This window comes from Notolabrus celidotus, chromosome 20 (genome assembly GCF_009762535.1).
Source record: "Notolabrus celidotus isolate fNotCel1 chromosome 20, fNotCel1.pri, whole genome shotgun sequence".
Lineage (NCBI taxonomy): Eukaryota > Metazoa > Chordata > Actinopteri > Labriformes > Labridae > Notolabrus > Notolabrus celidotus.
This window is the reverse complement of record NC_048291.1, coordinates 18,575,974-18,590,850: the sequence shown is the minus strand read 5'-3', so window position 1 is coordinate 18,590,850 and position 14,877 is coordinate 18,575,974. Positions and strand designations below refer to the sequence as shown.

The window sequence follows — 14,877 nt, the reverse complement described above, 5'->3', positions numbered from 1 at the left end:
AGCAAACAAGACGGCATGGCAAACCAACTTTTCTTAATAATAACTGAATATTAGCGATAGAGAAGTTGCATTGTTTTATTTTCCTGACATAATGACTTTAATGCAGATTCAGCACTATGTGTGTGTGTGTACTCAGAAAGGGAAGAACACTGATCTCTCCGAAAGATAAGTGTGGGCCTGAACTGTGCTGTTGTCACTATCAGAAAAAACAATGAGCTGCTATAGAATGTTGAGCCTGTCACTTTATATCCCATTACTGTAAAAGCTCATCCTGTCATTGAATGAATCTTTCCTCTATAATGCAATGTTTTACATCTGTTTAACTACACATTAAATAGCTTTCTTGTTCCTCAATTTTTTGACATTCAGTATTGAACAGTCAACCTCCATGTGACCTCATGTTAACCACTTTGTCTGATATCTGTCATATTACTACTACAGATGCTTTTTGACCATTGCAACTCCAGATCTGTTAATCTGGGGTGTGTCTATTATTTCTTATGTTAATGATCTGTTTTCATTTGTAACATTTCTGATTGATTACTTCCTATAAAAGTGGGGTGAGCAGATTCCTACCCAGATCACATTTTTTAGGCTTCGACTGTGTTGAAATTAAATGACATATTATGGAGGAAAAAAAATGCATCTCATAAACAGAATATGTTGAAATGTGTTTTTGACAATAAAGATTATATTCATTACAAGTGGACAAGCTTAATTGCCCGTTCTCTATCTCTGTCTATACATGCTTTTTGGGGTAGTGTTTGGGGTGACAACGACATCTGAAGCTCAATTTATGATCGGCTTTCCTCCTAACCCCAAAACATCAGGTCATGTCTTTTACATGTTTTATCTGGAGAAACAGAGAAAACCACACTCTGCCATTGTGCTCCACAACGTCGGTTTCCCGAACCTCCTCGTCCTGTTACTGTGGTCTGTAAACATGGCATTCTTATTCTTCTTATGTGAAGGGCTTCTTAATACTTTCAAACTGAATTAATCTCTAATCTAGCCTAATCTGTGGTGGGATCCCAGAATCATCTTTCCTTTTTGTCTTATCTCCAAGAAGCTTTATTCTACTATATATCTTCCACTAGACTAAATGATATTAGTTCCTCTTTTGATTAAATGCATGCTTTAAAAACGAAGAACAACAACTTTGTCTTTGATTTCTTAGAGATCCAGTAAAAAAAAAACAAAAAAAACACACATCAGTCTATATGTACTTTTTTTAATGGATGGTGCTTATTTAGTCCATGTTTTTATGAAATCTATATTCAAAGTACAACACACCAAGTTATTAACACATTATTTTCTTTTTATAGTGTACAGGTTAACCAATCCTAAAATGATAATGATTATATGATCAGGTTTTTTAGTCCAGATGCAGAATTTCAGAAGAGTTAGATCTTTGCTATGACAGTTTTTTCAGTCAGTAGTTTACTCTTTTAGTCCAGTCCAGGGGCGTCGCCAGACCCCTTTACTGGGGCACGTGCCTCAGTATAAATGAGCTGTGCCCCAGTATCAGGGGTGGACTGGCCATCGGAAGTAAAGGAAAAGACTTTAGGCGCAGTTGTTAATGTGTTGCATCCACACATTTCCCATACATTCATTAATTCCTAAACAAGTGAAGTCCCACTATCCCCAGCACTGCTTTGGGTTAAAAAAAACATCATTAAATTCACAATGGTTAGAAAGCTTTCCCTGGTTATAATATTCTGTAAATAGAGATGCAGCTTTTTGTTTCTCATGTAGCATGCTTGGTAAACACATGAAACATGAAACATGACACATTTGTGAGCACTGGTTTCACTAACTGGAAAAAAGCTCTGGATCTCTTTAGAGGGCACAAACACCTGCCCATTAAAAGTGTGTGTGTGTGTGTGTGTGTGTGTGTGTGTGTGTGTGTGTGTGTGTGTGTGTGTGTGTGTGAGGAAGGGGAAATAGTAGGGGGCCTGTGTCCCAGTAGAGCTTTATGCCTATAGCAACGCCCCTGGTCCAGTCAGTTGTCCTTGTATGTTAGACATGTCGGTAAGGCTTTCCACTTGATTTGTACAATAACACATTAATCTGAAATAGTCAAAGGTTTCAACATCTACAGCTGAATTGAATTCCGTGGATGAAACGCAGTTTTATTTACACCAGCACCCACTGCACTGTGGTAAAACTGCCTTCTCTCCATGTGATGCAAGCAGGAGCTTAATTACACTTACACGGACGGGGATGGGCCGCTGCGCTCCCTGAGCAACTTTATCAGAGGTGAAGAAGCATGGGTGTCTGCAGCTCCGATAATGCAGGTCAAACGAAGAGAACGCGCGGGTGCACTTCAAAGATAAGAAACCGTTTAGGTCTGCTGCTTTTGCATGTGAGCAGTCTGCGGTTTCCGTTTGTTTGGCGCATGCACGGATTAAATTGGCTCAGGGCCAAACAGAGGCTGAGCTCGAACTTTCTGAAATCGCATTTTATAAAGGTGTCAACCTGCACAACTCCTGACTGTGAACCATAAGTGGCGTGCGTGATGCATGCAACATACTCAAAATACCAGGTTATGATTTCTTACTTGTACACTTCCCCATTCAATCTATCTATATATCTATATATCTGTCTGTATCTCTAGTTGCCCTTCTGTCTGATACTTTTGTGCGCTTTTACGCATGGCACAAGTTCGCCTCCAAGTCATAAACATCAATGAGAGCTGATTCCCGCCCATCAGCAGGAGAGTAAAAACTTTCGTAAGACTACTCTTGCTCCACCCCCCCTTCGCTTTGGGAGAAAGTAAACAGCAAGTCTCTACACACCTTATCGCTCACAAGCAGGCGTGCAACCACGTTACGCTATCCATGGTATCGGACAAATAGTAAGGTCCCCAGGCCAGAGCTGCATCAGGAGCGTTTGTGGCGTGTTTGTTCTCCAGTTATGCAGACGGACATCAGAAAGCAAAAGTCTTTCTGTTCACAAAGGAGACAGACAGGATGATATGCAATAACCTGAGCCGGTGTTTGGCACTTAACGTGATTTTCTGCGCCATGGTAACAGCTTCAAGCTTCCAGAGCGCGCAATATTTCGAGAAAAAGGGTAAGATACAGTCTGCGGGATCTTGTTTTTGACTAACATGTAGTAACAACAAAATTAGAAACTTAACTCTTGTCCTCCTAACTTCACCTCTACAGTGTCTATGCTGCTGAAAGAGGTGCCAGAAAACCCCAAGTGCTTTGCTGAGGGCAAGAAAGACCTCACGTGTTTCTGGGTGGAAGATGAGGAGAGGGCCGGTTCTGTGGATCAGTACTCTTTCACATACGCCTACCAGTAGGTCACTTTCGACAGATAAATTATGTGGAGTATAAATAAAAATTAAATTTAACAGTCAACATGCTATTCAAATAATATCCTTAGTGAGCTCTTTTTGAAAACCTCACGTGTTTCTGTATTTCTCTGGCCTGAGCAGAAAGGAAAGCAGCAACAGGTGCCCACTGAGAGCCCTCCATGCAGCAGGCGGGAAGATGCTGTTCATCTGTCACCTGAACCAAACCCAGATGTTTGTCCAAATGGACATACAAGTTTCACGAGAGGAAACACTAATCTACAACCGCAGCCTTCTTGTTGACCTTGTCTGTAAGTTTTATACTGCTCGTGTTACTGAACACAGTTCCATTACAGAGCACAGTTATAGGAGTGGTTTTAAAAAGTTTGTGAAATTGTGAGTTCTTAAATTCACTTAAGTTGCCTCTACAGTTGTAAATTATATTTATTCAAGCACCTAATTATTTTAACAACCGAGCACAGCACTACTTTTAAGGTTAAGAAAAAAAACTCCTTGATCTACAGTTCTTCTCTTTGGTTTTACAGCCCACAACTTGTGTATCACTGTTGTTGCTGCAACTGGCTACTATTCCAAAGCTAACTGCTGAGCAGCAAATAGCATAACATTAGAATACCTGCTATTAGAGCTGATCTAGTAAACATAATGGAACTTCTTTTTTTTTAATAAATATATTTATTAGATTTTTTTAACAAACAAAACATATACACTTGGCTCATATATATATATCATGGTTAGCATTCAGGTTAAGTTAATACAGGCGTCAGGCACAGGATTCACAATGTACATTGCAGAGGTGCAAAGATAGAGGAAAAGAAAATAAGGGTATAAATAGAATAAAAAAAAAAAATAATAATAATAATAATAGTGATGATATTAAAAAGTTGTGTCTATAGCACAAAGCCTCTTGTAAGAATAGTGGAAACATTTAGCCCAATATATACCAGGAAGGGTTCCCATGTTCTACGGAAAACATCGTCTCTGGAATGTAGTTGGCAGGTTAAGTAGTCCAGTGGGACATATTCAAGTGTAACTCTCTGCCATTGTACCTTGGAAGGGACCCTATCTGTAATCCAGTTTAAAAGAATACACTTTCTGGCACAGAAAGTTAACATCTTATAAAGTTTCCTCTTATATTTATCAGTAACAGTAACATTAGGTATACCTAGAAGTAATGACAATGGTCCACCTTCGGTATCAATATGTAGGATCTTGTTAATCTCTCGTTCTATGATGTGCCAGAACCGCTGGATTATAATGGAACATTTAGCATCTTTTAAGTTTTTTTTTATTTACCTCATCAGTTCAATAAGATCAAAATTAATGTTAAAAACAAAGTCAATATTGTACTTACAATCATCAAAAAGACACAAACCCAACTATAAATGCTAATGTGGCTCTGTATTTGCTGGATAGATGTCTCTGCATCTTATTTTTTCTAGCCAATGCAACCAAAAGACACAATGCTTTAATCAGTATGCAATTTTTCCAAACATGGATCTGACATTGTAAAGTAACTGGGTCTATTTTTTCCGTGTGATAATCTTTTACTGTGGAAAAACATTTCCTCAACTTCCTTCAAATTCCTCATTAACAAGCTGCTACTTGTCTTTTCAAATGGCAGTTCTTCTGGACCCTCCGGCTAATGTGATAGTAAGCCACTCGGGTCAGCAAGGCCAGCTAAATGTCAGCTGGGTGCCTCCCCCTCTCAAATACATGGATGACAGCATGACATATGAGGTCAGCTATGCTACCGCAGACAGTCATGTGTGGCAGGTAAGATCCCTAAACAGTAAGTGGTTAGTAAGTGCACCTAATGATCCGATGATCCGAACTGAACAGAATTCTGTTCTTTAAAGGTAGAGGTAACTAAAGCCAGCTCAAAAATGATCCTGAGAGGCCTGCAGTCAGGTACACATTACAAGGTGCGAGTTCGTGTCAAGATGGATGGGATTAGCTACAACGGCTATTGGAGTGCCTGGAGTGACCCTGTGTACATGGAAACAGTCCCTGCAGGTGGGCACTGATATAGGATATAAAATGTGACATATGCCTGCATTCTCAGGAACATTGGCTTCCCCTGATATATTTCTCAAGAGTCATCCTTTTGAGGCAATATGCAGACCAACATTTTCCGATAAGCATTTGTTTGATTTTTGTTCTGCGTAGTTTGTTCCCAAAGTTACACAATGACTTTTCATTATGCTATGCCTCCTCCAGAGCTTGACATACTCATCCTCTCCCTGACTCTCATCATCTCTATAATCCTCATTGTGCTGTCTCTCACTATACTCCTGTACCATCGCAGGTATGTCAACCAGGAAAACAGCATGTGTAACATTTTGGTGATAAAGGGAAAGAGACGGATTATAACTTCAGCTTCTGTGCTCTCCTAAGGTTTCTTGTAAAGAAGCTTTGGCCAAGTATTCCGACACCTGATGTCAAGTTCCAAGGACTTTTCACTGTCTATGGTGGAGATTTTGAGGTAAGGATGAGACAACTGTGTGACCCCAAAGGCCCTGAGAGGCTTACTTTATCATGCTGCATGCTAACAATAGCATTGCTTGCATACTGACTTTTGGTAGGCATAAAGAACGTCATATTGGTCACCGTCTTAGTTCAGTGTGGTAGCACACTACGTACATAGAAGTTAAGGGATTCACTGAAATATCTCGTAGAGACCTTCCACACAATATCACAAATGCTAAGGCCCAAGGGTCAAGTGACAAGCGCTCTGTTTCTGTGATAAAAATTAGGTCAAAGTCAAACAGTGTTTTCATAATTCTTTGTGTGTTTTTAGGAGTGGTTGGGGCAGTCCAATGGAGGCCTGAGGTTGATTCCCGCTTTCCTCAGCTCAGAGGAATGCCCTTCTCCACTGGAGGTCCTCTCAGAGCTAAACCTTTGCCCCTCACTGCCTTCCCCGCCTCTGCCACCAAAAGCCTCCAGAGCTTTAACCACAGGCAGAGAGGATGATAGGAATGGAAAGAAAGGGATGGGAAAAAAAACCCCAATGAACAGGGATGATTCAGCACCGATCGAGGGATGGAGAGCTCCACAACACGACCACTGGTTAATGGACTGCTTACGGGGGCTCCACCAGGACAGCTCCCAGTCCTCTCTGCTGGAGTCTCAAGATGCATACGTCACCCTCAGTGCCAATAACTACAGCAACACTGATCACCTTGAGGACATTCTCGAGGAGACCTTACCACTTGGGTTGCTCTTCGCCTCCAGAAAGACAGTATCGTGCGAATCTCATTCTGACCTTGGATCTGCTCAGCAGAGCTCGGGTTCGGGTCAGTTATCATCTCAGTCCAGCTTTGAGTACCCAAACCATGCCTGGATGTCCAAAGGCCCAGGATACACCTATATGGCGGTGGCAGACTCTGGCGTCTCCATGGATTACAGCCCCATGAGTAGAGCAGATGACATTGGAAAAATGGTTATCTATGCCAATGAGTACAAGAACGAGATCCCTGCTCATAGGAGGCAGTTCCTGTCTTGGCAGCGCCCTGTTCATGATGATGACAGATGAGAAGGACAGCTGAACAGTTTGAACACTGACTATGCTTGATAGCAGGCTCTGTTAAGGGCTGTTGAATTAAGACCAAAGATACATAAATTCACATCAACTGTTAAGAAAGGTGTTCTAAGAATTCAAGTACAGGCTTTGAGGATAGAGCTGGGGATACACTATATTTTGAGGGTTTTTATAAATCTCAAGAAAAGACAAAATCTAAGAATCAATCAACCCCTAAGTCTCGTATGTGTAGCCAAAACCTGATATAGCTTATTTCTTTTTAAAATACTGTAGACCTCTATTTTCTGTCTACAGCTATGCTAGCAGCTGTGTGGGGCTATACTTTTGCTGAATAAATGTCATAACAGATTGATTTTGAGTTTCTGACTTGTAAATAGCATTCAACTTCACTTTCATATTGAATTTCAGGTTCAAAGGTCTAGACCACACTCTATGTTAAATTATTAACAAAGACCCAACATCAAGACAGGATAAGATCCAGTCCCCTCTTACTGACAGGACTCTTATCTCATTGTAATCCACCATGAGCATTGCACCTCGCAGTATTTAGCTAGTTACAGCTGCAAGGAAAACTTCCTTTTAACAAGCAGAAACCTCAAGCAGAACTAGACTCATGTTAGACAACTATCTGCCTCGACCAAGTTGGGGTTTGATAGAGGGATAGTGTTATGATGTCAATGTTCATTTCAGTGTCCTTTACCAACTCTTTGGTCACCAGCTGTCATGGTGTAGAGTAATCACCAGCCAACACTCGCCAAGTGTTAGCCATCTAAGTTTTAAATGTCACTGTTTACTGTGTTGGAATGCTAACAGTTGCTGATGGAAATGTCTTTACTCTTGTAGTTATTTGATACGTAACCAAAGTATGGGAGAAATTAAGACTTAGACCAGGTCATGGCTGTGATAAAAGTCTGGGGAAGTGTTTCATTTTGGAACATTTTCATCCCCAAAGCTTTACAACTAGCATGGATATTAATTTCACACAAGTAAATCATACCATGAGTTCCTGTATCATAACAAACATGGGCACTGTTAAATTTCCATTACTCATATAAAATAAAAAAATGCCCCCAGCAAATTAACAATTATTGCAATGACTTAAATGTATCTTGAATTGTAATGCGCAGCTTCTGAGGAAACTTAGGTTTAACAACAAAAAGTTGTATTATAATGATTGTTAAGTGTTGTGAGACACAAGGACACAAAGGTGTAATCTAAAAACTCACAACTAACCTGTTGTTATTTACAAAGTAATGCATGTTTTAAAAGGCATATATTAATTTACTGAATATGAAAAGAAAGGTTAATTTTCTTTAAGCTACCAATGTGTTGTTTGAACTCGAATGTTATTTTTTGTTGTATGCAACAATTGTACTAAGAGAATGTCTTCCATTTGTCAGACCAATATGCTACTTTTTTTTTGTAATTTGCTTTAAAGTACATATTATATACAATATTTCTCATTTCCTAATGCCATTCAAAATATTACTCTGTAAAGATGATTTATAGTTGTTTTTTTAAAGTAAGTATCTTTTTTGTAAAATATTTTAACAGTGATATCAGCAACTTAAGTCTAGTGTCTTAATCACTTAATTGTCAGTAGTTACTAACATGTTGTCTTGCTTAAAGGTGCAGTGTCTGGAAATGGGGTTCTTTGGTGACATCTAGTGGTCAGATTCTAGACTGAAAGCTCCCTTGCTCATCTGGGTCTCTCAGTGAAGTCACAATGGCTGTTTTCAAAACGGCTTGCTACATACTATTTACTAATGTAGTAGGCAGTAGGTATTGCCTACTACATATGAATACGTTTGAATTTAGTTTAGTATAGTATAGTATGTAGTATGACTGTTCTGTTCATCTGTGTTGCAGTATGCTGGGTCAGACGTCACTGGATTTCCAGTTTTGAAAAGTGGGAGTAAACAGCTGCGAAGCCGACAGAGAAACTGCTTCTTTAGCATCCACTTAGGATTTAAAAAGTTAGGAAGTGGTTTATATGTAGTTTAATAATTTTCACAGCACCCAAAAACGTCCTCACGTCAAAAAAGAAGGAAAAAGAAAAAGCGGAATGAGCGCTGTGCAATGTGGGAAACAGTACGCGAGGCAGACTGGTCTGATGCATACTGTGAAATTTTCCCGAATCAGTGACATCTGGGGAGTTTTGGCATGCTGCAGGTTTTGCTCTTTTTCACATACTACTTACTACATACTGAATTCTGGCCAAATCAGTACGTACTGCTAGTATAGTAGGCAGTTTCGAAAACAGCCAGTGGCTTTTGAAAACAAGATCATGTGATGCATGATAGGTATCATCCTCCATTTGTCGAGTTTTTATTTTTATATTCAGCTAATTCTGTACTAGTTTAAACAAACTGATGAATAATATATTCAATTTCTAGTGAAATTGCCAAATTACTACACACTGCACCTTTAAAACACAAAGTTTTGATTAATAAAACAAGATGATAAAGTGAATAGAAAAAAGATTAAGCAATATTATAATGCAAATTTTAAAAATGTAATTGAATATACAGTATACTTTTTGATCCAGGGAGGGATAAGAGTCTCAAGTAGAATTTGCTTACCTTGGACCATAATAAATATTGAATTAAACTGTCTAACAAACCCATTCCTTTGTGTCTATGTACATTTTTTTAATTTCTGGACATTTTTTTATGTGTTCTAAAAAGCCTTAAAAATTTTTACATTTCAGATTATTATATGTTAAAACAACTGTGGTTCTGTTAAATTACATCTGAAAGGGGAAACAGCAGATTAAATATTTTGTTTCTGTGAGAAGACAAATTTAACATTTCATCTTATTAAAAGTTGTACATTAAAACCACTGTGGTTCTGTTAAATGACATCTGAAAGGGGAAACAGCAGATTTAACATTTTGTTTCTGTGAGAAGACTACAAGGTTAAGTGAAAGATTGGTTTTATCACAGAATAATTAACCAGAGGCACATAATATGCAAATGCTACTTTTTTCTAGGCTGCATAAACATTACACAGAAGTGACAGCGTGGACAAAGGAGACACCAGACAGAGTGATGAAGCAGCAGAGGAACTTATAGCGAGTTGAAAATGTGTGAATATGTTGGTACCATTTCCCTGTAATACATGCAATGAAAGTATCTAAACCTGTTACCTGTTTACTGAGATACACTGACAGAAAGAAGAGTATATGAAAGATATGATTACTGTGGAGCTGTGGGAGGAGGTTACACTACCGTAGTCTAAAACTGCAGCTAATCACACTAACGCTCTGCGCAGAGGCATTGACTGCAATCAGGGGTGACAAAAAAGCACTTTCTGTGAACGAAAATAGACCCTTGGTGAACAGATATTGTCAGACCAATTTAAACTCCATTACACCATCTGGAAAAATTAACAGCTGCCATTCTTGGTCTATGCTTTGCCTGTCCTCTCTGTCTTTGATACAAGAGGCCTGTGTGATGCATGTCCCTGAAAAGTAAATGTGCCAAACCTCCTGTAATCCAGCTGCTGCAGCTTCATAGCTGCAATCTCTGTCAAGAGTGCAGCGAACCTGGAAATAGCGATCAAGTACTTCAAGGATGGGATCTGTGGTAGAGGCCTCCCCATCTGATTTCCCGAGGTCAACTTCTGATTGAAAGGAGGCAATGAAGCAACATGGGCCTGAGCTGGAGGAGCGTTGTTTCAGGAGTTGTGTGAGGAAGGCTGAAGTGTCACACAGCAATGCAGAAAGGTGTGCAGCCAAGGACTGCTCACCTGGGTATAATCCACATGTGCCGCCACCCCCTGGACCACACAGGTAGCCATCCAACCTGTCAATTATGATCAGTGAGGAAGGGGTGGGATATAAGTTGATGGACTCATGAAGGCTGGCCACCTGTTGAAGCAGCTCATCCACTTTGCAGGGATAGCAAAACTTGATTTTCTGTAAAAGAAAAAAAAAGAGCAAAATAATTGTCTGACAGAAGCATAATAACTGTTTTCTTAGCTTTAGCTGTTACAGCACAGCCACAAAGACTTAAAAACTGCTATGATAAGGCAATCTTTTCTCATCACTTTAAGCAGAGGATGGATTGGTCGTGAATTCGTCATAATTGATGTGGAGTCTTACATTTTTTAAGTATCTGTACTTAACTTGAGTATTATTTTTTTGGGGAACTTATTACTTTTACTCGACTACATTTAATGGACAAATATCATACTTTTGACTCCACTACATGTCAATGCTCTAGTTACTCACTACTTTTGCTCTGAAGTCAGCTAATGAATTTACTTTTATTTTCTGAAATCAGAGCCCAAAGACCATAAACTGATTTGTGTACTTGTGTTTGGTTGGTCTCAATGGTGAAGCCGTACCTCGGTTGAGCGTAGATCAAATGCAGATCATACATTATTCAGATCAGTGTGTTCATTTAGTTGTCGTAATGATTGCTATGGCTGAGAAGAATGATGATCCTCTACCTGAGCAAGACCATATTTAAGGTTTTTTGAAATAAAGAATGATCCGTACTGTTGTAAATCTCTGATGTTTTCATCACACACAAACTTCAGCATACAAAAAAAAATCAACATTTAACCTGAGAAAGCATGTTGAAGTCTGTAGCTAACAAACTTGTTTTATTCCAGATGCAAATTTTAAACTTGTCTGTGCTTGTAGTAACTTCGTCACTGTTTATATTTCATTGTATACTTTTTAGATGTGATAATGTTTTCTAGATAAACATAACTTGGCAGAATGTACACCCATGCATTCTTGACTGCACTAATGCTTTATGAAAGTACTTTTTGAGATACTTTATAGTGCTTTGAATACTGAAGTATTTTAAAAATCAAGTACTCTATGGGGCGCCGATTGTAAAGTTGTGCACACCGAAAATAACAGCAACATTTCTCCACATTTAGCTCCAAAACGTCATAAAAATGTAGAGTGAATTTTTAAAAGTCACTTTTTTTTATCACATTTAGAGGAATATTTGTGATCTTCTTCACATTTAATTTCATTGTGAAAATTATATTAAGTTAAAATAATTGTTAAAACCAAATGCTAAATATAAATCTGAATGTTTAATATGTCTAAATGTTAAATGTAAATCTAAATATTAAAACTAAATCTAAATGTTAAATCTAAATCTAAATGTTAAATGCTAAATCTAAATGTTAAATGTTGCTCTGCGATCCTAAATATTTAGCTGGTATGCAAATTCACCCTGCAGCCCAGCGGATACACCAAAAATATATACTAAAATAAAAGCTTCATAAAGAGATACAGATTTAGCAATAGCAACTTAGCTTGTCCGTACCACAGACTGGGTCAGTCCTGTCTCTGAGCGTTGTGAAATCCCTTTGTGGCCTCCAAAAGTCCCTTTAGATTTATATTTAACATTTATATTTATATTTAATATTTATATTTATATTTATATTTAACATTTAGATTTAGATTTAGATTTAATATTTAGATTTAGATTTAACATTTAGATTTATATTTAGTATTTAGATTTAGATTTAACATTTAGATTTAGATTTAGCATTTGGATTTAACATTTATTTTAACTTAATATATTTTTCACAACAAAATTAAACGTGAAGAAGATCATAAATATTCCTCTAAATATGATTTAAAAAAAGTGCCTTTTAAAATTCAATCTACATTCTTATGATGTTCTGGAGCTAAATGTGGAGAAATGTTGCTGTTATTTTCAGTGTGCACAACTTTACAAACGGCGCCCCATAGTACTCCAGCACTTTAACTCAAGTAATAATTTGACAGAACAACTTTCAATGGTATTGGAGTAATGTTTGACCAGGAGGATCTATACTTTGACTTAAGTAAATGAAGCCGTGAACTTTGGCCACCATTGACTGTTACTAGCTTAAGAAGCCTTTGTTACAAGGTAGTGATGTTAGAGATGTGCCGAAGCTTCGAAGCGTGTCGAGTATTTGAGGGGGCGTTTCCGCGAAGCGCGTATCGAGAATGGTATCGAGGCTTGCTTCATTGAGGGGAGGGGCCGAAAAATGATGACATTCGAAGCCTCGCGAGCCGCCTGTACCACGTGACTGATTCAGGAACCAGTTCGCGGGTTTGGTGCGCGATTCGAAATATAAGGGGCAGCGCACAGTCACAACCTTATCCCCAAATTGTTTCCACTTTCCCTTTTGACCCGGCCATTGTATCATAAAGACAGACACCATACTAAGAAGTTCATTATGTATGTGTTGGCATCACAAACATCATTCACTTATTCAATTCAAAGCTTCACACACCAAAGGGATGGTGTCATTATAATCACTGCGCTTATTTTAAATTTATTGTCCACTGGACGGCGCAGTAGAGCAAATGGAGCACCATGAAGCTTCGGCCCATGAGTGAACCAATTGGATGGAAAGCCTCAATACTTCAAGAAGCTTCATCTCGCCATCACTATTACAAGGATTGAATTCACCTACTCACCTGAAAATCTTACTAAGCATGAATAAAATGATAGGGGTTTGGATTACCGTATATATACGATGATACATTGTAAGCTACAGGGTGAAAATCATCTGGTGAGATTTTTGTTCTAACAAGTCAGGGACCCAAATTCTGGTCAAAATCGTTTTACTTGTCTGAAACATAAGTCATGTATTTACCATAAAACATTTTTTTACGTCGTAAATACCCTTTGCATCGTCGAACTTGTTGAAAGTCAACCACATCAAGCAGAGAGTTCAAGAGACCTGTACCTTTAGACTCTCAGGGCTCAGGTTGGGCACACATTTCTGCAGAGACACAGGAAGACTTTGAATTTGTGTCTGCGTGAAGAAAATCACTTTCATCCCGGTCTCGGCAGCTGTAACGGCCGCGAGAAGCAGCACAGAGCGGCTGATGCTGTGGTCTCCTAGCAGCAGCGTGTTGCCGCAGGTTGTCGGTGATGAGGAAGCGACCCTGAAATCACTGTTTACGCCTGTTTTGGACATTAAAGTCTTAAAAACAAGTGTTAAAATGTCCGACATGACTGACACTAGGCTGAGATATCAATTAAGTAATTTTTCTGGGCCGTGTGAGGTCCATGCAGTAACGTTACCAGCGTCTGTTTTGAAGTTGCATTGTGTTGTTCTACTCCTTGGGTTTTTATTGGTGATTGGGAAACAACGTCTAGGTGCATTACCGCCCCCTACTGGTATGGAGTGTGGATCAGGAACTATGATCTACCTAATAAATAAACAAAACAAATAAATAATAAATACCCCCACCCCCAAAAAAGTTATAATATGATAATGATGATTATATATGTATATATATATATAATAGAATATAATAAACTTTATTAATCCCCAAAGGGAAATTCAGGTGATTGGCAGATAAAAGTATAAAAATCACATAAAACAAGTAATTTAGGTGTCTATCAGCTCATCTCCCATTGGCTAGAGAGTTATGAAGCCTTATGGCTGCAGGGATGAATGATTTTCTGTATCTCTCAGTCCTGCATCGCAGAGAGATGAGCCGTCCACTGCTGTTGTTTCTCTGGTCAGCAAAGAAGTTTTGAAGTGGATGATGTATGTAATTTAGAATGGCCTCTAGCTTCTTCTGTGTGCATCTCCCCACCACAGCCCCCAGTGAGTCCAACCTGGTTCCAAGCACAGTGCCAGCTCTTTTCACTAGTTTTTCCAGTCGCCACGCATCCTTGTGTTTTATACTGCTTACCCAGCAGACTGCAGCATAGAATAACACACTTGCCACCACAGACTGATAAAACATCTGCAGCATCTTTCTACAGATGTCTAAGGATCTGAGCCTCCTTAAGAAAAAGAGGCGTCTCTGCCCCTTCCTGTAGAGTGCATCTGTGTTAAGGGACCAGTCCAACTTGTTGTCCAGGTGTATATTTGTAGGTTGGCACCACCTCGATGTCCACCCCTCGAATATGTATATAATACAATTAAATAAATTAAATCAGATTGAAAAGATAAAGTAATAATATCAAAACTAAATCCTCTCTATCAAATTTGCTCTATTCGAAAACTTTAACATTCATTACATTTCTTTCAT

General features: G+C 38.7%; 2 protein-coding genes across 2 annotated transcripts; one reads left to right on the top strand and one right to left on the bottom strand.

The window, feature by feature from the left end:
• The first annotated feature begins 2,884 nt into the window (after positions 1–2,884).
• Positions 2,885–7,355, top strand: epor (erythropoietin receptor). The gene is made up of 8 exons (XM_034712075.1): positions 2,885–3,075; positions 3,171–3,306; positions 3,446–3,612; positions 4,944–5,095; positions 5,179–5,335; positions 5,540–5,627; positions 5,717–5,804; positions 6,120–7,355. The coding sequence occupies exons 1-8, from the start codon at positions 2,973–2,975 to the stop codon at positions 6,852–6,854; spliced, it is 1,626 nt and encodes a 541-aa protein (XP_034567966.1). The 5' UTR covers positions 2,885–2,972; the 3' UTR covers positions 6,855–7,355.
• A 2,423-nt stretch (positions 7,356–9,778) lies between these two features.
• swsap1 (SWIM-type zinc finger 7 associated protein 1) lies at positions 9,779–13,970 on the bottom strand. The gene is made up of 2 exons (XM_034712073.1): positions 13,575–13,970; positions 9,779–10,779 (listed from the first exon to the last, which is right to left on the bottom strand). The coding sequence occupies exons 1-2, from the start codon at positions 13,842–13,844 to the stop codon at positions 10,210–10,212; spliced, it is 840 nt and encodes a 279-aa protein (XP_034567964.1). The 5' UTR covers positions 13,845–13,970; the 3' UTR covers positions 9,779–10,209.
• Between the last annotated feature and the right edge of the window lie 907 nt (positions 13,971–14,877).

What these genes read in the sequence shown, in the direction of transcription:
- epor (XM_034712075.1), top strand. Translation starts at nt 2,973, where the DNA reads ATGATATGCAATAACCTGAGCCGGTGTTTGGCACTTAACGTGATTTTC. An exon ending in CCTTCTTGTTGACCTTGTCT is followed by an intron (nt 3,613 to 4,943) that starts GTAAGTTTTATA and finishes TTCAAATGGCAG; the next exon opens with TTCTTCTGGACCCTCCGGCT. An exon ending in CAGACAGTCATGTGTGGCAG is followed by an intron (nt 5,096 to 5,178) that starts GTAAGATCCCTA and finishes TGTTCTTTAAAG; the next exon opens with GTAGAGGTAACTAAAGCCAG.
- swsap1 (XM_034712073.1), bottom strand. Translation starts at nt 13,844, where the DNA reads ATGTCGGACATTTTAACACTTGTTTTTAAGACTTTAATGTCCAAAACA. An exon ending in TGAGCCCTGAGAGTCTAAAG is followed by an intron (nt 10,780 to 13,574) that starts GTACAGGTCTCT and finishes TTTCTTTTACAG; the next exon opens with AAAATCAAGTTTTGCTATCC.